This window comes from Girardinichthys multiradiatus, chromosome 3 (assembly GCF_021462225.1).
Source record: "Girardinichthys multiradiatus isolate DD_20200921_A chromosome 3, DD_fGirMul_XY1, whole genome shotgun sequence".
Taxonomy (NCBI): domain Eukaryota; kingdom Metazoa; phylum Chordata; class Actinopteri; order Cyprinodontiformes; family Goodeidae; genus Girardinichthys; species Girardinichthys multiradiatus.
The window spans coordinates 36,389,567-36,412,407 of record NC_061796.1 but is presented as its reverse complement, the minus strand read 5'-3'; the positions used below and the strand labels follow the sequence as shown (position 1 = coordinate 36,412,407).

The 22,841-nt window shown below is 40.2% G+C and overlaps 1 protein-coding gene across 1 annotated transcript in view; it reads right to left on the bottom strand.

The window, feature by feature from the left end:
• map7d1a (MAP7 domain containing 1a) overlaps positions 1–2,841 on the bottom strand; it is a 48,130-nt gene extending 45,289 nt beyond the window's left edge. Inside the window, exon 1 of the mRNA XM_047360837.1 lies at positions 2,546–2,841. Within this exon, the coding sequence (XP_047216793.1) occupies positions 2,546–2,576 (31 nt within the window). The 5' untranslated portion in view covers positions 2,577–2,841. The remainder of the gene's footprint in view (positions 1–2,545) is intronic.
• Between the last annotated feature and the right edge of the window lie 20,000 nt (positions 2,842–22,841).

The window sequence follows — 22,841 nt, the reverse complement described above, 5'->3', positions numbered from 1 at the left end:
CACATTAACATACGCAAAAGTACCGAAAACTGGTACTATTGAGTCCGATATGGATTCCCAGGTACTGGGTATCAGTACCGTATCGGTTCAAATGTGAAAGGAAGCCATCCATAGGGACTGATTACAAATGCACTTTTTAGCTGCAATTTTTAAAGTTTGTAACAATACATAATTTCTTTTCACTTTTTTTTTCTTTAAAATTTTTTACAATTTATGTTGTTCTATCACATTCGATTTCAGATAAACATAGAAATTTGGGTCTGTAATCTGACTAAATATGACAAAGTTCAATGGGTAACAACGTTTTTTTTTTTTTTATGTACACTATGCCTCAAACCTTTCAGAAAGGGCTGGAAAAAAACACCCTTTGAGCATAAAGAGCCTGGGGCAGACTAAACATCACACAAAACGTACGAGTTGGTGTATCCATCTCTCTGCTGTGAATCAAAAAACAAGTTGTCACGTCTATTATGTTGCTCAGAACATTTCTGACTGTTACTCTGCAGGTTCCCGATCAGAATTCCCACAAAACAGGGTGGAAAACATCTTTCCTCCCGCTTGATGCGAAGCCAAAACAAGCTAACCACCCTTCACGAAGCACCCCCCCAGTCAGCAGGAAGGAAGTTTTCTTGTTGTCTGAAGGAGGAGGTCGCATTGTGCATTGCCCCCTCTATTTCCACAAACAGGCAGCATCTCAATGTTCAACTGCTTCAATGTGGAGATCCAAACATCAGATGCCACCAAAAGAGCGGTGGTACTAGAAAGAAAGGCTTCAAATTGGCGAGTATCCAGGGATTTTGAAACAGCTGAATGAGGAGCATGACACTGGCCTTGACTGATGAAGTAATCAGAGTTCAGTAATGCATGAAATCCCACAGTAAGTCCAGGCTTGGCTCTGAAAATGATTTCATTAAAGTATTTAAGAGTTTGCTGATACTTCTAGGGTGTCAAATGATAAATTAAGTGAGTTACTGATTAATTTAGATGGGAAACAAATACAAAGGTAATTTATAATTACGGATTTCATGTAAAGACTGCAGTTTATGTAGGAACATGACAAGGAATATTAATCTAACAAGAGAAGAGATCAGGTTTAGCTACTGGATAATTTCCAGTAGTAAATGTAATAAAATACGAATACAAAATAAACCTATAAAACGTAAAAGCAATGTTAGAAACAACTCTTAAACCACACAGTTCATTTCCTCATATAATTTTGCTTTTTGAACACTCAATTTACAGGCCAGCCATTTTTTAATGCAGAATGTTCAGTCAATAGTATACCAATATCTGTCAATTAATGTTAACATTGTTTGCCAATGAGTAGTTCATTGACATTTAAAGCCAATCAGAGACTTCACATCCTTACTATGTGTGTACATGTCTGTATCACCTGGTATACATTTTACTTTCAATTACCTCAAACACCAGTGGAAGGTCATAATATAGAAACAAAATGACAATGGTCCTGATATCAATCCCTGTGGCACTCCCAGAGTAGAGACAATAATGACCACATTATGCCATTAATCTTCACACATAACAGGATTAGACAGATAGGATCTTATCCACTGCAATGCACGTTTGATTAGAGTTCAACAGTTTTGACAGATTAACAGTATGGAAAGCCTTGCACAGATCTGGAAGCACAGCTCATAATACACCTCATTTATCTCATTTAAGCTTTTTCTATAAAATAACTACTTCACCATTTAATTTTATGGTTGTGCGATGCAACTGATTAATTTACCTCATCAGTCAACCTTATGCATCAAAATCAAAGAGCACAGCCATCACTGCTTTAGTAGAAATAACTGGTCTCAACTTTACTTGATGTAGACCAGTTAAAAGTTGGGGTCTATCTGGCACGCCACAGTGACTAATAAATCATTGAACAGAAAGGACTTTAATATGCAGTTCAGTTCATGAATTTCACATTCCCTGTATGCGTTTCAAATTTTAATTTAAACAACACATGCAACATAATTCATGGTGGCACCTTTTGCACTCCACAGTTCTCTCCACCTGTGCTCTACTGAATTGGGAAAACATAATCTGCAGAGATGGAGCCCAGTCTAGCACTGCGTCGTGTTAGTGGGGATGTAATCCTAACATAAGGAGGGGGATGGGATGGGATTGGTGAGATTACCTCATCTACAGCAAATTGTGTTATAATAACCTTCATGGCTTTCTGCGCACTGAAAGGAAACCGACACAAGGCGGTTAAAGGGATGAACCGTATGTCGTCGTGCTTTGAGTAAAATGCGGGTTTTATTTAAAAAAAAAAAACTAAAAAAACTAGACATGTTTGCCCAAAAATCTGGGTCTAAATGTGCTAGCATGACACCCCAATGAGTTAGCATTCATAATTCATATTCAGTGGTTTATTTTGGACCAAAGCGTCCTCTTGTTTGCTTTCTGAACCTCTGAAAAGGACAGAACAACTCCGTTAAATGTCTTCTCAACGTGGAAATTTGGGTGAATGACAAAGCAGTCGCTGGATCGTTCAAACTGACCAAATTCCAGGCTGTGAGTAAAGACTTACGTGTTGCTCCAGGGAAAGTCTTTTCCTCCATTTTCGGCAGCAGTTCCCTCCGTTTCTGTCCTTTTGTTCGCTCAGACCCGAGAGTTTCGGCTCTTCCTCCCCGGCAATCCTCTCATTCCTCAGGCAGAAACCGGGAGGAGGGAGAAACTTGGTCGAGTTTCTCCAGTTGTTAAAACAAAAAGGCCAGGAAATCCTCTCCCAGTGAGTCCAGAAAGGTGATAAGTACCCTGTTAATAGGAACACATGTAGTTGAGAATACTGCTGGGAATTAAAATAATGCTCCGGGGGGGGGGGGAAATTTGGGGGAATAAAGAGGAGGAGAGGGAAGTTTCTCACTCACGACAACCGCACAGCTGATGCGCCGCTCAGGATGATCCCTGGCTCTCCACGTCGGACGTTACCATTATGCAACAGTGGGGACTCTGCTGCTTTTGGGTCACATTTAGTAAACGTATACCACGTTTTCTTTTGTTCAAAAGTAAACATACACATGCACATGAGTTATAGTTATCCACAACATTGGACAAAAGCAAACATAACTGAGGAAGAATGCCTTCCTCGCTAATTTAAGAAAACAATATACCCCCCTAGCCTTCAGGTTGGTCCTTTCGCCTCCAAAACTTCGGGGGCCTCATTTACTGAAAACTTGCGTGGATTATATACTAAACTTCTGCGTGCACAGAAATCAAAGCATTTTACACAAAAACAGCTGAAACTGCGCTATGCATGGAAACAAGCACATTTCCTTTGTTCCACCCCAATTATTGAGAACACATGAGGGATTACCAGACTACTCCCTTCAATTACCCGTAAATGCAAATGATGTCCACCACTACTTATATCTTCATACAATTGTACTGTAAATTAATACAGAGATGAGTCTGAGGGTGAGGATGCAGCATTTGAAATGTTAGGCATGTATTAATTTACATAACTTCTGTCAACAAATAGGCACTAAAGTGTTAAGTAGAACACTAAAACTCGACTTCAAAGAACATAAAGCCACTCCCTTTTACAATGTATAATTCATTATTTAAACTTTAAAGACGTGATTTCTCATGGCACTCCATAACGCAAACTGAGCTTTCGCCCCTCAAAAGGTGCATAGGCTCAAGGGGCATCAGAGGAATTAGCCCTTTTTTAAAAATGTGCTTACCAATTTACCACAGATCCCACATTGTGCCAGCTGGTAATCTGTTTCCAACCATACTGATCATTAGAATGAATGAATCATCCCAATGTTGGGAAAATACATCATAAAATAAGTTGTAGACAAATAAGAGGAAGATGCTTTCTGTTCACATTGACATCTTCTTTCTGTGATGGTGCTTTTATATAGCATTACATGTGCAGGTGGTTCATTATCAGGTAAACCACTTATTGCTGCAAACTTTGCCTTGATGTAGTGGTCAATAGCCAAATAGATATGGGCTGTACAAAGCTCCTCACTGTTCTAAGCTCCAGTTGCAGCTCCAAGCACCCTTTTGATGATGATGATGTCTTCATCTTGAGCAAGAAATGCTCTCAGTCTCTAAATACACACCCTTTTCACTACTTCTATGGCAGCCATTGTTGTTAAATGTATTTTCTGTAATTATAAACACATGGGTAAATTATTTGTTTATAACATCACTGGAGTGCACAATATTTTGTTTTTACATCATCTACAGGTTTGCAGCATGCCCTCTAAGTGTCACCAAATAACTGTAAAAAGTTGCGTATCCAAGTTGTGGAGCTGCTGTGGATCTGCGTACATTTAAATGGTAGGTTCATCATTGATGCATCCACATAAAACATCTGCGTGGAGAACTGTGCATGTATTGTTTTGTGCAAAAGCATCCTTTGTACATAAAGCGCAAGCTCTTTAACAGCACAAAGTCTTATCTGTAACCGAAGGTAACTCAAAAGGAAGGAAATATTTGCTTGGTAATTTTTTCGTTGTAACATTGCATCTAGTCAATAAATCCTATCCAGTTGGAAAGCTTGTTTCGTTTTCTGTTCGACTGTGCCACGTTTGTAAAGAAAATGTTTTTGTCGGTTCAGAAGCACATTTAAGTAGGTAAGTTGCTCCCATGAAAAACTTGCCAAATCTTCTCGACGTGTGTCGTCTACATGGCTTATGCGGTTTGCAACCTGGCATGTAGAGGACACAGCAAATATATGGAAGAAGGTGCTCTGTTCAGATGAAACTAAAACTGAGTTATTTTCTAGCTTACATAAAAAATGTTATCTGTGGGGCAAAAGTAACACATTTCATCACCCTGAACACACCATCATCTTTGGTGAAACGTGTTGGTGCTGTGGTTAATGTTTTCTTCAGCTGGGACAGGGAAGCTGGTCAGTTGATGAGCACATGAAAGGAGCTAAATACAGAAGAAAACTTGATAGGGGTTACAAAAAGCTTACATGCAGACAGAGATCCAGTAGAACAATTTAGTTAAAAGCACAGCCATGTGCTGGAGTGGTCCAGTCAAAGTCCAAATCTAATTAAAATTGAGAACATTTGGCAAGGCTTGATGTTTATAAACATTCTTTATCCAATCTGACTGAGCTAGAGCTATGTAGAACAGAAGTATTAGCAACATTTTTGTTTCTAGATTTACTTGGGAGTTAAATTTTGAAACCATGTACCATTTTCCTTCCACTTCACAATTACTCAATACTTTGTGTTGGTCTATCACATAAAATCCCAAATAAAACCCCAAAGTTTGCAAGTTTATAACAACATTTTGTTGTCAGGCATATAGGTAAGATTACCTACACGTTACAGTTAAGACAGAGAAAACTGGAAATAGAATATGGTTGCAATGTAAAGGAAGGGATTTCATGAGTTATGTAGATGACTTTATTTAGTTGGATGATTGATTGATGTGTTTACAACACCTGGTACACATGTTGTGTCGCCTGAATATGTCTGATAAATCAAGGTGAATAAAATACTTTAAAAAAAAGAATAACCTTTCAACAGATCTGTGTTACATAACAATAGAAGTCCAGCGTCTGTTCTCATCTGCCACCTGTGGATCACTCAGAGCATCTGCCTGGGTGGGTGGGGGCAGGGCCAGAGGCGCCTTGGCACGCTTGAGAGGGGACACCCTGTCTAAAGGACCATGTTGGGGTCCTTTTGTGCAGCTGCTGAGTCGCGCTAACCCAAACCCCCACTAGCCACCTGTTATTGCAACTGGACTGTGGAAGATGGTGGAGGATGCTGGGGGTTGGTTGAGTTGTGGGGTGGAAGGCTAGCTGGTTTTGTACAATTAAAGTAAAAGCAGTTTTTAAACATGTCTGTCTCTCAAGGTCTCTCTCAACTTATCACATTTCTGTCAACTGTTTCAGAAAAAGTCACATCATAAGTAAATAAGAGTGTCATACCGTAGAAGATCCCAGTGCCATTAATATTAACAGTGTCAGACAAAGCTATAAATTCACATATAAGAGTGTTCCAGATAAAATAAATATTTATGTTAAGTCAAGTAAATTTGGGAAGAGAGAGAGAAATAAAGTTTCTGATATTTAATTTAAAATGAACAGATTTTCACCTGAACTAACATAAAAATTGAACACACAAAATGTTAAAAAAGTGCCCCGAATAACTTAATTATTAGGTCTCTGTTAAATTTGTTTGGCATATTTTAAAGTAAAGATTATATAAAAGAGCAACGCCTCAGCAATCATAAAATAAATGAAAAGACAAACAAACAATACATGTATATATAATTTTGCAAAATGATTCCTAGATTTTCTTATTATACTTTCAAAATCAGCAATGAATTTTGATTAAATTGTGTTTTGAGTTTACTGATGTTTCATTCTTTATTGGTAAGATTTGATGGTTTCTACACATTTTTAATCTCAAAATTCCTGTTGATCCAGATTCATGTCCATATTTTATTTTATTTTTCAATAATTGTCTAGGCCAGGAAGCCGCTTAAATCCAATTTTCGACTTTCCAAAATTCAAAGGAAACAGTGTATGTAATATGTGGAAAAAAGACTACCGTCTGGCCCTGAACATTCGACAGTAAAACTTTCTAGTATCAGCCTGATAGGAAAATTTAAGGGCATAGGATGAAAGCATACCTCAGTGCCAGGAAGCATGCCTTAGGTTATCACACAGTGGTGTACTTTACTGTGTTAATGAGCCATTCAAAGGGAGATGGATGCAAAACAGCAAATGTAATTCTGTAGGTTTCTAATAATTGCTTTTTAGATGTGTTGAAATGTTGCATGACCTCAGAAAGTGTAGTAGACTGGCACTATCATTGGTCATGGAGCCTTTTTGTTCTTTCCTCTCCTGGCTGTTTTTAAATTTTATTTTGTGCTTTCAAATTTTAAAAGCACTGTGTAACTGAGGCCATCTCACTTAACATTGTTGGAAAAGCCCCACCATCACTTCCTGCTCAAGAAAGAACTTTGATCACCAAGAGCATGTTCTACCTGCTTTTTCCATACAGGGTCACGGGAGAACCGGTGCCTATCTCCAGTGGTCTACACCCTGAACAGGTCGCCAGTCCAATGTAGGATAAAGAAGCAAAGAAACAAAAAACATGAAAAAAGTAGCCAAATGATTGAAGCAGTATCCACAAGACATCCTGAAAGTAGAAAAGACAACTGAAGAGTCAAGGAAAGGACGCTGGACAAGTTTTAAGCAACTGAAAAAGGCATGAACTTGCTGTAGGGATCAAGGGAAGAGCCCTAAACAGGTTTAGATATATATCTGACAGATTCCAGTTTGTTCATGTTAATGATACATCTTTTTCACACACCAGAGATTCTTGTGGAGTACCACATGGTTCAGGGCTTGTGCCACTAATCTTTTTCATATGTATGCTTCCAGTTTGTAGAATTGTTAGACAGTATGGGATGAATTTCCATTGTCATGCTGATGATGGTCAGCTATATTACTCATAAAACAAAATTAATCCAATCAGTTAATGTGACTATAGGCATGCTTGAAGATATTAAACAATATTAAAACCTGACTTTTGATTTTCTTTCGTTAAACTAGAACAAGACAGAGGTTGTCGTCTTTGGACCAGGGCATCTGAAGAACAGAATCCGAATCAAAATCCGAATCAGCTTTATTGGCCAAGATTGTGTGCACAAAAAGAATCTGACTTCAGTTTCACATGCTAAGAGTGTACAGACATTAAGTATAAATATATAAACTTTAGAGGAAATAAAATAAGGGATAAAAGAAACAGCATGTACATGTATGTTTATGTACAGCCATTTTTATATGAAGAAAAACAGAGACAGGTTGTGGTAGTGAACAAACAAAGTTCTCTAACTGCCATTAAACTGACCTCCAGTAATAATAGGAAGAACCTTGGTGTTATCTTTGACCAGGGCAAGTCTTGTATGCCCCTCATTAAACAGGTTTCTAGAAAATCCCTCATTTATCTAAGCAATATTGCAATAATTAGAAACATCCTGTCTCAGAGTGACAGAAAAACCAGTCCTTGCCTTTGTTACATCAAGAGTTAACTATTGTAAATCTTGAAATCAGGAAGCCCAAGAAATTAATAAAATGTCTATAGCAGTTCTGATGTGAAATAAAAGAAGAGATTATTCATCTCTAATTTTTGCTTTGCTTGGTCACTGTTAAATCCAGAATATAGTTTTAAATTCTCCTTCAAACATTTAAAGCCTTTGATAATCAAGCTCCAACCAATATTGGGGATCTTATTGTTCCATATGTTACTAATTTTGCTCTCATGTTTACTGGTGGTTTCTACAGTTTCTAAAATTAGAGTGGAAGGCAGATCTTTTAGTTTCCAGGTTATTTTCCTATGGAACCAGTTTTTGTCTGTGACACAGACACCCTGACTACTTTTAAGACTAGGCTTAAAACATTCCTTTTTGTTCAATTTTATAGTTCGAGTGACTTAGGTTATCCTGAACTATCTCTGTAGTGGTGCTATAAGCTTGGGCTGCTGGAGGACATACTGACCACTCTTTCTTACTCCACCACTTTCTCATACTACAATTCATTTCTGCATTGTTTGTAACTATTGCTGTCATTAACTTTATATTCTCTCTTCATTGAACCTACTCCTGACTCTGTGGTTTGTGTTCAATTGTGTGTCCCTCCAAGAGGGGGACATCAATTGAGCTAGGACATCAATTGAGCTAATGTTCCAAAAACCTTCTGCTCTCTCTCCACAGGCGATACAGTTGATCCTGTCGTTCTGTTCAACATTGTCTCTCTACTGGCTCAGTGGTGGAGTTTAGCTTTGTTTCTTTCCCTAGAAGAAGCCACCAAAGCACAGAAAGTACCCCAGGACCATTGCTGCTGTGTGTTTACCAACTTGCAATATACTATACATTAACACAATCTGCATCATAAGTTAGATTCATCCTTATAGATCCCAGAGGGAAGAGTGCCCGTCAGATGTTAGTACAGGTCCAGATATTTGCACATTTAAAGCACTTTAAAGAAAGTTAATGTTCAACCTTACCAAACGTCTGGATTGTGCTGTAAACTGTATTATTGTAGCACTCACACATCATAGTGTGAGTTAGTCCTGTTACTCATTTAGTTTGACGATGTGAACTTAGATTTCTTAACATGTATTTGCTTTTGATTTTGTAATCATGGACCTGGTTCAATTAGTAACATTTTGATTGAGTGAGTGAAACTTATTTTGACTGCAGCTTGTCATTTTGGGATGTAATTGAATTTAAATACATTTATTTTTATTGTACTTGTTTGATATGAATATATATGTCTGGATACAAATCAGATCTTTTTGTCTTGTAAAGGGACTTAAGATAACAATGTTAGGGACTGGCATTGCATTGGATGCTGTAATAAAACTGTAATCAAAAGAAGCAATATTGATACAGGGAATCATAAGTAGTTTAGACATATTAAATCAAAAACTGCACTAATAGCCAAAGTCAAAGTATGCCCTGAAATGTTTTGGAATTACTCAAAATCTACAATACATAGAGAGAAGTAAATTATTTCATGTAACTGATGGCATTACACAAAGTCAAGCAAGCATTCAGTAAAGTTAGCAGGCCTTATTTACTAGGGGAACATCAATACTTGTATTCCTAAACCACCAGGATTCGCCTCAAATCTGACTGCCTGTGCAAACTGTATAATCAAGGAAGAAAGGCCTTGGTTGAAGAGGTGACCAAGATCTCAGTGCTCAATTGGAGAAAGGTCTGCACTGTACTTATATGTACAATAAAATGCATCTACATTGACAAGGTATTGCAAAGAAATAATCACCTAACAGATCAAAAAACATTAAGTTGAACTATCAAAAAACAACAGATTTAGCTTGAACCACAGCCAGCAGTGACCTCACCAGTCAATCTGGGGGTCAGCTGCTGTGAATGGCAAGGCTGATGTTCATCCTGGTAATGAAACAACAATAGCTGGAATGTTTAGAATGTCCCTGGAGTACTGACCCAGGCTATCGTATAGACTACTGATCACACAATCTGTTCCCTTGAGCAAATTTTGCATGTTAAACAGCATAATTTTGCATTCCTGGCTGAAATGTTTGTGTGCACTTGCTGAATCGATCATCACATGATTTTATGACTATAATGTCATTGGTTTCTTAGAGTGAAATTAAAGCTTTAAGATTAGAATCCTGTTAAGCATTTCTTGCTTGTTAATTTGTCTAGAAGTGCTGATACAAAGGTGGGAAGAGAAATAGTGTGGGAGAGAGGTGTGTTTCTTTACATGGCACTGAGAAAATCTCAACATTTGAATTAAATCATATTTATTTAAACTGACAAGTGGTCCAACCCTCTCTCAGAGTGCATAACATTTGCTGTATTGAACTTTCATCCTGTGTAGAAAGATTAACACCAGAGACTAGTTTGGACATAAGTTTACAATGTAGAAAAAAAGTCCGATGTCTTGTTTTACTACAAATCTACAATAGTCAAATTTAATACAATTTTATATATTTCTAACTATTCCTACCTATTGCATATGCTGTATGCAAGTACTTTTTCTCTTCTGCTCTCGGTGGGGTCAGACGCTTTTCCACTCTCTCCTTGATCCTCCCCCATTTTTTGCTCTGCTTCAGCTTTTTGTCTATGTTTTTCTTAGAGCCTCTGTTTGCATATCTTCCTAATTTGTTCATTATGGATTTGGTCAGCTGGTCTCTCAACGCAATCGATCAAATTTTCCCGACGGGAAGACAGGGTAAAGGGGAACCCTCTTGTCCAGACGGGACGTTCTTCTCCGGATACGCAATGGATTTCTGGCAGCAGTGGAGGATTGTATGCCTGACAACAATGTCAGTCAAGGACGTGGAAGATTTGTACATAATTGGATTTCTGATAACAGGATTTCTGCTTTTTGGAGTTGGCGGTTACCTGGTTTATCAAAAGATTTGTAAAACATCGGCAGCTTTTCAAAGCACTCCAAAGCTGCCTGGGATGTTTGAAAGGATCTTTAGAGCTCTCAGCACTCAGACTGATATGTCAAGAGAGCAGAATCACAAGCTGGACACGATTCTTGAACAGAATCACAGCCTGGCAGCGGTTGGACTCAGAGGTTAAAGGATATAATCTTGGAGAAGTTGTACCCTCGAGATCTGCGGAAAGTACCAGAAATTTGGCTATTTGGATTCGCAATTGAGACATACCAGTAAAACTCTTAAGGTAGTTGGAAATTCACAACTGCCTGAACCACAACATTTATTATTTTTCTAAATCTGGCTCCCCAATGTGGCCTTGGCAACTTCTGCTAACTGGCTATCGACAAAATATCTCCTGGATGTTATATAAACACGATGCTCTTTCCCAGAACTCCCCTACCAGCTGTGTCCTGATAGGACTATGCGGCTGATTGATAAAACTTCCACCTCTCTTCTCAAGGACAATGGTGTTGACAGTCTAATTCTTGCAAACACACTCAGACTTATATACATTCGCACCCTCAAGATTTCACCGTACCCTTGCTAAATCTTTACTTATGTGTGTGTTGCTTACCCCTGCTGAGGTTTTTTTGTACTATTTCATATTTCATATTTAGAGTCTGAAATATGTTTTTTTTCCTCCTATCTTACTTTACCTAAATGAGTGATTTCATTACTTTTCATAGATTTTCAGATTTCTCAGAAGGATTACCAGCAAAAGTCAATTATTATTAGTATTTCATTAATTTTTAGTTTTATCAGAAGGATTACCAGCGAAAACCAAATATTATTAGTAATTTGGACTTTAACTGCTCTTACACCAATGACCCAGCTTTCTTAATTAGACTACAATGGACTGTTATTACTTAGTTCAACTTCAGTACCGGAAAAAGCAAAATATCATTAGCACCTGAAAATGTGGATTAAAGCTGTTTTGTACCAGTGACTCAGCTTCCCTAGTGTCAAAATAAGGTGAGATCTTTCCATGTAATACATGCAACATTTAGTAACTGCTCACAGGTAACTGAGCGACTGGAGAGGCCTGTGTGGAGCCATATTTTATCTGTCTTATCTTTTGCAAAAATATAAACAAGTATATCCAAAGAAATGATGTATGATGATTATACATTCTTTCACATGTATTAAATGAAATTAGTAACCTTTGATCAACAAGTTAAAAGATGTATGACTGAAATGTGGGTAAGAACTGAGAATTAGAGTAAAAAAAATTAAGGTTTGACATTCTCAATCAGCTATATATGAAAAAGATATAACGTTAATCATTTGTGAAGCATGAATAAAAAGAATGAAGTGATGGTTCTGTGTTTTAAAGTAAATGCTGAAAGCTGAAGAGTGGAATGTGTAATACAGTGTAAAGTTTAAAACTGAGCAGATTAGGGAAAGAACTGTAGGATGACTGTGAGTGACGAGAGCCAGCTGCATGCTGACATCGAACCTTTTGAAGGCTAACGGGAGGAAGGAAGGATGCGACTACAGCCACCTGCGTGGCTATTACCGGCATCTCCAAGGCTGAGAAACAGCATCAGTAGGTCACGATGACCATGACTAAAGTATTGAGCAATAACCAAGAAGCTGAGCTGAATAGATTGTGCAATAACTGAGAGGCCTAATAAGGGGCTGAGTGGTGAAAGCATCAAGCACCATAAAATAAATGCCGAAGGAGGGAACGGGGTTGTTTCCTCGCAGAAGACCAGCGAACAAGATCGGATGGAGAAATGAAGCTTAGATGGAAAAGGAACAGAAACACAGCCCAACTGATCGACTAAAAAGAGGATCAACCCGTGGGCCCAGAAAGGACTGTGCCTCAAGATTAAGAATCTGATTTCATCTAAAGCCTTTCTATCCAGACAACAGAAGTGAACTTGATCGGTGAACAGCTGATTGCTCTAGGTTTCAGGCTTCTGGAAGTCCTGAATCAACCTCATTTATGTCTCCGGGTTTCCTTCAACTCTTCAGCCTCTGGAAATTACTGTCTTCGGAAACATATAACAACAAAGATCCTGTTTAACCATCGAAGCCTGGAGTGTCAGTGCCTGCCACTTAAAGGAAGAAAACTGAAGATTAAGTCGTATTCCCTTCAAGAAACCACTCGTTGTTACCAGAAGAAACGTCTCCATCAGATGCATGGATGAGCCTCCGTCTTCAGAGCCTCTCCAAACTCACTAGTTTCAGCATCAGGGAAAGACAGTTTGAATTGATTGATTCATTTCTATTATTGAAATTATTTTGTGTTGCCAAATTTGAGCTGTTACTGACCCCTGCAAAAGCATTACTAATTAAAGAAAGCATATAAAATTCTAGTTAAATCGTGGACATTCAATTATTTGAGTCACTGTATTTTTTGGTTTTTTATTGGTGGTAAAAAGTCTTGTTGCCTAGTTCTAAGATATTTTAGGAGGTTTTCATAGGTTGCCTTAGCCAAGTTTGTTAAAACAGCGTCCTTGGGGCTCGTGCCAAGCCACTAAAATTAACCTAGCCCATATATCAAGAGCCAGTTGTAAAATTAGGGAATGAGCAGCCGTGAACAAAAGTGACTGTTGAAAGTGTGGATGACTGCGATAGGCTACTCAGTCGTCCAAACCTCCAGTTGAAGAAGGGCGAGACTTTTGTATGAAGACTGTCAGAGGCTAGGCGAGTCATTTCCCGACACCAGCTTAAACAGAACTTTCAGTAAACCTGCTTAGTAAGGTCTTTCAGGTTTAGGGAAGTCCCGTTGGATGGAGAGCTGGATTGAGCAATCCCTTTAGACATAGAGAAGTAGGAGGGAGGGGTTAGCTCTTCGGACAACGAAACTAGTTAGAATTTTGTGGAATTATGAGACTATTAGATTTCTCAGAAGGGTTCATAGATTTTTAGATTTCTTAGAAGGATTGTAGTATAATTTGATTTGTTTTTCTGTGTCTGTATCTATATTTATTTTCTTTGTGATTGTATTGTAATTGTATGTACAGCGCTTTGAGTGTCTCGTTACTGGAAAGCCCTATATAAATAAACTTACCTTACCTTACCTACCTTACCTTACCTTACAAGAGATCAAGTACAATATCCAGAAAAAGCATTCATACCCTTTGAATGTTTTCACTTTTTGCAATGTTACAACCACATATATCAATGTATTTTATTGGCTTTTCATGTGGGAGACAAACACAAAGTATAGTGTATAATTGTGAAGTAAAAGAAATTACATCAGCTTCAAAAACGTTTACAAATAAAACTCTGGGGAGTGTAATGTGCATGTGCATTCTGCTTTCTTTACTCTGATACCTCTATATGAAATATACTTAAATCAATTGCCTTCAGAATTATATATAGTTCCTCTCGGTTTAATTTAACCTCAGTTTATTTATAACTGTTTAAAGCAGGGTTAGTTTATAAAACCAGATCCCGAACTTTAAAGGAGAGAAGCAGCCAAAAGGCTCATTGTAACTCTTGTGGAGCTGCAGAGATCCACAAGTCTGGAAAGAGAAGGGAACTCCACAAATCTGGTCTTTATGGAAAAATGGCATAAAGCAAGCCAAAGGAGGGGCATTTGCAGCTTGCCACAAGTCATGTAGGGTACTTAGCAAACGTGGAGCAGGGTGGTCTGGTCAGAAACAAAAATTAAACGTTTAGGCCGAAATGTAAAAAAACTAAGCATGGAGAAAGGGTAATACCCTGAACAGACAATTCCCATGGTAAACTGCAGCAGTGGCGACATCATGTTGTGGGGATGCTTTTCTTCAGCAAAGACAGGAAAGCTGTTAATAGTCAATGGGAAGATGAATGGAGCAAAATACAGGTTAAACATGCAAGCAACCTGTTGAAGGCTACAAAACATTTAGAATAGGGACAGTTCCCCTTTCATTGGGACAGTGACTCTTGACATACAGCCAGAGCTACAATGGAATGGTTTAGATCAAAGCATGTTCACACGTTAGACTGGGGAAATCACAGTCCAGACCAATTTGTTGCAAGACATGACATTTAGCTGTTTGAAGTTGCTGTCCATATATTACAATGCAGGCTGGGCAAAAGGTTTAGACTCTAGATAAGTAAAGCTGGTAGAGACATGGCCCAAAAGACTTGACGCTGTAAATGTATTGAAAGGTGGTTTTACCATATATTGACTCTGGATCTATTCACAAATGCTCGCCACACTTTTCAGATTTTTGTATTTGTAAAAACATGTGAAAACCATGTATCCTTTACGTTTCACTTCACATTTACGTCATATTTGGTGTTGTTGATACCATAAACTCCCGAAAAACAATTCTGTGAAGTTTGTGGTGGTAATGTGACAAAAAGCTGAACAGTCCTAGGGGTGTGAATAGTTTTCCAATGAAGTCCTACACAATATAATGATTAAATTTCCCTGTCTTAATGTGATCAACACAGAAAATTGAAATAAGACCCAGAAATCTTCAGTCAGTTTCAGCACTAACTGGTGCATCATGAAGGAATAACTTAATTCAACAATTCAATAAAACAAATTAGTTGTCTGACAAAGCACAAAAAAGTACAAAATAAAGCAGCAGCATTCCAAAACCTGCAAAATCTCTTTAGACTTCAATGCAACAATCTACTGTTTTCACTGAATAAATAATCCACAAAAAGATACTGACATAAAAATGTATACCTTAAAAATACAACTGCATGAACAATGAATAATGTCTATACAGTATTTTTGTAAAACCTTTTTCTACAACAGGTGGCAGCACCCGGAGTTCATTTTGGAGTCAACTATGCAGAGTGCATTTCTTCTGCAGTCTGTTTCAAACAGCGGAGAGTCCTGCAAACCATGATGTAATGTTTCTTGAACATGCTATCAGTAAGAAAGGGGGCCAAAAACACGTGGAGTTGGCTCCTATCACCACTAACCCCCAAGGGCCTCTTGCTATTCTCCTTTTTTTCCATCTCTTTCTCCCTCTTTACCCCAGCCCATCCACCTCCCTTCTGCTCTGTCGCACTCTCTGTTTATAAGTGCATGAATTGCTCCATTTTTACAACTCCCAGCCCACTACCAATCCCACTACTGCCTCAAGAATAGATACCCCCGTCACCTCCACCCCCACCCTATGGGCTTTCATTTCCATGGCAACTCACAATAAAAGGAGAGGTAAATAGCAGAGATAGAAAAAAATAGAACGAGAGGGTGGTAGTGCTATGCCTTGACCTTTCATTGAATATTTAAGAAGGGAAACCTTTACTTCATGTCATTAAGTTTCATTGAGCTTAAACTGATCAGTCACAAGAGCATTAGCGGCAGGAATGCAAACTTGTCATGCAAGGAGAACACCACAAATTAATTTTAGTAAATAAGAATGACAGAAATAGTAAAATGTCAAAGGTTTGGGTTTGTAATTTCACTTTCGTTCTAACTAATGTTGCATGAATTGGTTTAATTCCTGGCCTTGGATCTTTTTGCATATTCTCTCTGTACATCTATGAGCTCTCTCTTGGTACTCCAGCTTCATCCTAAAGTCCAAAAAAGTGTTAGGTCATTTCTTTCGCTAAATTGTCATTAGAAGTGAGTGTGTGTGTGCATGGTTGTTCCTGTAAAGACTGGTGACCTGTCCAGAGAGTACCCCGCCTCTGATCCATTGACCATTGGAGATAGGCACCACCCCCCACCCCCATCTCAAGACATGGATCAGCAGGTATGGACAGTGGTTTGATAAAGCTACTTGTTTATGTTAAGAGAACCAAAAAAATTTAATTTGTGATAAACTTCAAATCTTTGAAGGTTGGAAGGCCTCTTTGTCATCACCCTAATCTTTAGCTCCTTTCACAGATTCTCTATCAGATTCAAGTCTGGGCCACTTCAAAACATTAATATTTCTTCCAGTCAAAAGAAGCATATTGTTAAAATGAAAAAAAGATTTTCAGCTGGTTCCACAGAATCATAATCTAAAACTCTCATCTGACGTTTTAGAAATTACAATGTTTCTTTTTAATTTAACTAGATACTATTACTGAAGTTACAACCCCTTTAAAAGAGACAAATGTATACATTTTCTTCATCATGTTTGGTGAGGTCTAAAGGTAGATTCCTCTGCCCCAGAAATCATTGATTGCATGGCACATGACTAACAGGTGGCTTTCGGAGTGATTTCAACACAATAGAGATTAACAATGGCTAAACGGGTCCTTAGGTCAAACCCCAGCAGCTCTGTGACACATAAACAGTCCTATGCAGATACATACCATGCATGGGATTATTTTTTAATTCTAACTCATAGATTACATTTGGGATTAATTCTACACAGAAATGGAGACAGGTCATTTCTGTCTAGCTGGAAACATCACACTAACAGATAAAAGGTAGACAGCTGTTACTGTCATTCTCTTAGTGACACTCCTGAGTTACTACTGCTCAAATAAAAAACTACACTACCAAGGGCAATAAAGATAACCAACAAATGCTCCTGTAAAATCCAAGTAACAAAACACAATTTAAGCACAACACAATAATGTTACAAATAAAAACTACACATGAGAATAACAATTTACAGAATAAAAAAAACCCCAGCAGTTTTCAAGAAGCATCTTTAGATACGAGCCTACTTTTAATGCAATGATGCATTGGCAACAGTCAGGTGTGTAACAGCAATGGAAAGAATGTGCTCGTAACCTGTCAATGATCATATTGCTCCCATTTCTTCCTCTGTAAAAGAAAATGAGTGTCAGGAACGTCTGACTTGCAAAAGCCAAGCGAGGTTATAAATATATGTCTGCACCTTCAAGCAGAGCTGGCCCAAGGCATATTCAAACAAACCTGCTGCAGAGGGCCTAAAACCAGCAGAGGGACCCCAAGAGCACTCAAATTCTTACATACAATAAAGAGACCTAAAAAAAAATCTTGTGTGCTGATTGTGTCTGAGCTGGATTCATATTTCATGTACAATGCAGCTACAAGTTAATTATCAGATAAATGACAAATATCCTCTCTTTTAGGAATCCAGATTAAAATGTTGTACCCACCTATCCTTTTAGAGCTTGTAAAGAAAGAGGGCAATCTTGGTAATCCTGAGATTTTAGACCTCATACTGTTGTGTCCTCAATCATCCTGAAGAGCCTATCAAAATATCTCCAGACAGCAGTCCTCACTACTGTATTTGTCTATAAGCGGTGCAGTTCCAGCTCTAGACAAAACATAGATCGAGGGCATTTCATCTAGAAAACACAGATAAATAAAAATGCATGTATCATTATTTTCACCAGTTCTCAGTTTTCAGTTGTGTTTGGCCTTTTTTGGTCATGTTCATTTTCCTGTCTGAAGCCAAGAATTATTTAAAAATGTCTAAAAAATATGCACCAGGCAGCATAGAATGCAGGAGAAAAATTTACGAAAAAGGACTCGGTTCAGTTTTTCATCCCAATCTAGGGCATCAAAGCATTACACAATGGCCATGAGAGACAAAAGTAGTGCTCTTTAGCTTAAATGTTTAAAAGTTAATGGTGATTTGTCCAGTGGGGAGGAGGTCAGGAGAAATGTTGTCTGAGAGCAGTAACTTGGACCGGTGCCATATCCTGGGATTTTAAAGCGCTCTGTGAGAAGCTCCTTACCACATGGGTGAAGGACCACTTGTGATGAAACTGTGACTTATGGCTGACATTAGGCAGCAGTTCAAGTAGATGTCATAATTTCAGCTTGGTTTCTTATCAACATTGTTACTCTGACATATATACGTGAATTGGGAATTCCTTTTTTCAGAACAACTGCGTGATCAGGCTTGCTAACGTTATGTTAGCAAACCGAGCAGTAATGTAAAATAGAAACTGCTAAAAGTCTCATATTTCTACACTTAAAAGCAATCTGCAATGCTAAGTCATCGATCAAAGAAATTATGAGAAACAATGTAACCTTGACTGCATCTCTACCTTTAATACCATTAGGTCAGTACAGAGTCAGTGTTGACAAATAGTCTCTGATCCAAACTAGCAGTCTGCACACTATTAGACACTGCTAATGCTGTTGCGGAATTGGTGAGAAACAGTTGGGTGCACTCATATTAGATCTGTAATAAGAAACAAAATTTATTTGAAAGCTCTTAGCCCCACTGCTGCAATAAGGCTCAATGACTCATAGTTCCTTTGGCAAACTGGCATTAGCAGCGAAATTAGTCACCTTACCTCACAGAAACCTGTCTGAAAAAGACTCCAAAGACATCCTTCTTATTTAAACATGTGGAAATATGGAAGAGTACTTCGAGGATCTCCTCAATCCTGCCATCACGCATTCCTTGGTGGAAACAGAGGCTGGACACTTGGGGTTGGACTCTTTCATCACCCAGGCTGAAGTCACCGAGGTGGTTAAAAAGCTCCGCGGTGGCAGAGCTTCGGGGGTGGATGAGATCCGCCCTGAGTACCTCAAGTCTCTGGATGTTGTGGGGCTGTCATGGTTGACACGCCTCTTCAACATTGCGTGGCGGTCGGGGACAGTGCCTTTGGACTGGCAGACTTGGGTAGTGGTCCCCCTTCATAAGAAGGGTGACCGGAGGGTGTTCCAACTACAGGGGGATCACACTCCTCAGCCTCCCTGGTAAGGCCTATGCCAGGGTATTGGAGAGGACAGTCCGGCCGATAGTCGAACCTTGGCTTCAGGAGGAGCAGTGTAGCTTTTGTCCCAGCCGTGGAACACTGGCCCAGCTCTATACCTCTACAGGGTACTCGAGGGTTCATTACTAGGGGCCATCCGGTCTCTGTACAAGCAGAACAGGAGTTTGGTTCGCAAGTCGGACCTGTTCCCGGTGCATGTTGGACTCCGGCTGCCCTTTGTCACCGGTCCTGTTCATAACTTTTATGGACAGGATTTCTAGGCACAGCCAAGGGTCGGAGGGAGTCTGGTTTGGGGACCAGTAGATTTCGTCTCTTCTTTTTGCAGATGACGTGGTCCTGCTGGCCCCCTCTAGCCAAGACCTACAGCATGCACTGGGGCGGTTCGCAGCCGAGTGTGAAGCGACTGGGATGAGGATCAGCTCTTCCAAGTCTGAGGCCATGTTTCTCGACCAGAAAAGGATGGCTTGTCCTCTTCAGGTTGGAGGGGAGTTCCTGCCTCAAGTGGAGGAGTTCAAGTATCTCGAGGTCTTGTTCACGAGTGGGGGAAGAATGGAGCGGGAGATTGACAGACGGATCGGTGCGGCTGCCGTAGTAATGGGGGCGCTGTGCCGTTCCGTTGTGGTGAAGAGAGAGCTGAGCCGAAAAGCAAAGCTCTCAATTTACCGGTCGGTCTACGTTCCTACCCTCACCTATGGCCATAAACTTTGGGTCATGACCGAAAGAACGAAATCCCGGATACAAGCGGCTGAAATGAGCTTCCTCCGTAAGGTGGCCGGGCACTCCCTTAGAGATAGGGAGAGGAGCTCGGCCATCCGGGAGGGGCTCGGAGTAGAGCCGCTGCTCCTCCACATCGAGAGGAGCCAGTTGAGGTGGCTCGGGCATCTATACCGGATGCCTCCTGGACGCCTTCCTCGGGAAGTGTTCCAGGCACATCCCACCGGGAGGAGGCCCAGGGGACGGCCCAGGACATGCTGGAGGGACTATGTCTCTCGGCTGGCCTGGGAACACCTTGGGCTCCCCCCGGAGGAGCTGGAGGAGGTGTCTGGGGAGAGGGACGTCTGGGTGTCTGCTGCCACCGCGACCCGGTCCCGGATAAAGCGGAAGACGACGAGTATGAGTATGAAATGCGGAAGAACATGTTTTATGTTGTTTTTAGTTTGAACATCTTCAATATCAAATAGTGGACCCGATGATTACAAACTGAATTCAGTTGGTACCATCTTCATTTTTTTTTCTTCTGACACCCTTCAATGACACAAAGGGCATGATGTCGGACTTGATTTAATTAGACACCTTAACTTGCTTTCTTTAAATTGGTATCACATTGATTTTGTTATATGTTTCCCCAACCTATGACTATCTTAAGTATTTGAATATCTTGAATACGTTTCCAGAGCCAGAAGAATATTGAGCCAGTGAGCAAAGCTCTTGATTTACAGCCCCAGATACACTGCTCAAAAAAATAAAGGGAACACTCAAATAACACATCCTAGATCTGAATGAATGAAATATTCTCATTGAATACTTTATTCTGTACGAAGTTGAATGTGCTGACAACAAAATCAGACACAAATCATCAATGGAAATCAAATTTATTAACCAATGGAGGCCTGGATTTGGAGTCATACACAAAATTAAAGTGGAAAAATACACTGCAGGCTGATCCAACTTTGATGTAATGTCCTTAAAACAAGTCAAAATGAGGATCAGTATTGTGTGTGGCCTCCAACTGTCTGTATGACCTCCCTACAACGCCTGGGCGTGCTCCTGATGAGACGGTGGATGGTCTCCTGTGGGATCTCCTCCCAGACCTGGACTAAAGCATCCGCCAACTCCTGGACAGTCTGTGGTACAACGTGACGTTGGATGGAGCGAGACATGATGTCCCAGATGTGCTCAATCAGATTCAGGTCTGGGGAACGGGCGGGCCAGTCCATAGCTTCAATGGCTTCATCTTGCAGGAATTGCTGACACACTCCAGCCACATGAGGTCTAGCATTGTCCTGCATTAGGAGGAACCCAGGGCCAACCACACCAGCATATGGTCTCACAAGGGGTCTGAGGATCTCATCTCGGTACCTAATGGCAGTCAGGCTACCTCTGGCGAGCACATGGAGGGCCATGCGGCCCTCCAAAGAAATGCCACCTCGCACCATTACTGACCCACTGCCAAACCAGTCATGCTGAAGGATGTAGCAGGCAGCAGATCGCTCTCCACGGTGTCTCCAGACTCTGTCATGTCTGTCACATGTGCTCAGTGTGAACCTGCTTTCATCTGTGTAGAGCACAGGGCACCAGTGGCGAATTTTGCCAATCCTGGCCTCTGGTCTCTGGCAAATGCCAAGCGTCCTACATGGTGTTGGGCTGTGAGCACAACCCCCATTTGTGGACGTCGGGCCCTCATACCATCCTCATGGATTCGGTTTCTAACCATTTGTGCAGACACATGCACATTTGTGGCCTACTGGAGGTCATTTTGCAGGGCTCTGGCAGTGCTCCTCCTGTTCCTCCTTGCACAAAGGCGGAGGTAGCGGTCCTGCTGCTGGGTTGTTGCCCTCCTACGGTCTCCTCCACGTCTCCTGGTGTACTGGCCTGTCTCCTGGTAGCGCCTCCAGGCTCTGGACACTACGCTGACAGACAGCAAACCTTGCCACAGCTCGCACTGATCTGCCATCCTGGATGAGCTGCACTACCTGAGCCACTTGTGTGGGTTGTAGAGTCCGTCTCATGCTACCACAAGTGTGAAAGCACCACCAACATTCAAAAGTGACCAAAACATCAGCCAGAAAGCATAGGTATTGAGAAGTTGTCTGTGGTCCCCACCTGCAGAACCACTCATTTATTGAGTGTGTCTTGCTAATTGCCAAAGATATTCCCCTGTTGCCTATTCTATTTGCACAACAGAATGTGAAATTGATTGTCAGCGTTGCTTCCTAAGTGGACAGTTTGATTTCACAGAAGTTTGATTTACTTGGAGTTATATTGTGCTGTTTAAGTGTTCCCTTTATTTTTTTGAGCAGTGTATATTGATCCAGCACATCTTTCAGCAGACTGAATCAACATGCGAGATAAAAGTGGCTGGAATGAACATCCTCCATATGACCAGGATGAGCTTTCAAGATAAAGCAGATGTGGACAATTTCTGTCATCTTGACAAGGAGCCCTTCATGTTTTAGATGTGTCCTTGCTCCACAGCATCTCAGTCAAACATCTAAATAGCCTCTTTGGCTTGTTGCCATATTTTGCAATCACCTGCTCATGACCAATTTATTAAAATCAGGTGTTTTCAAGCAGGGTAACATCTAAAACAAGCAGGGCAGTGGCCTGCGAGGACTGGAATCGCAA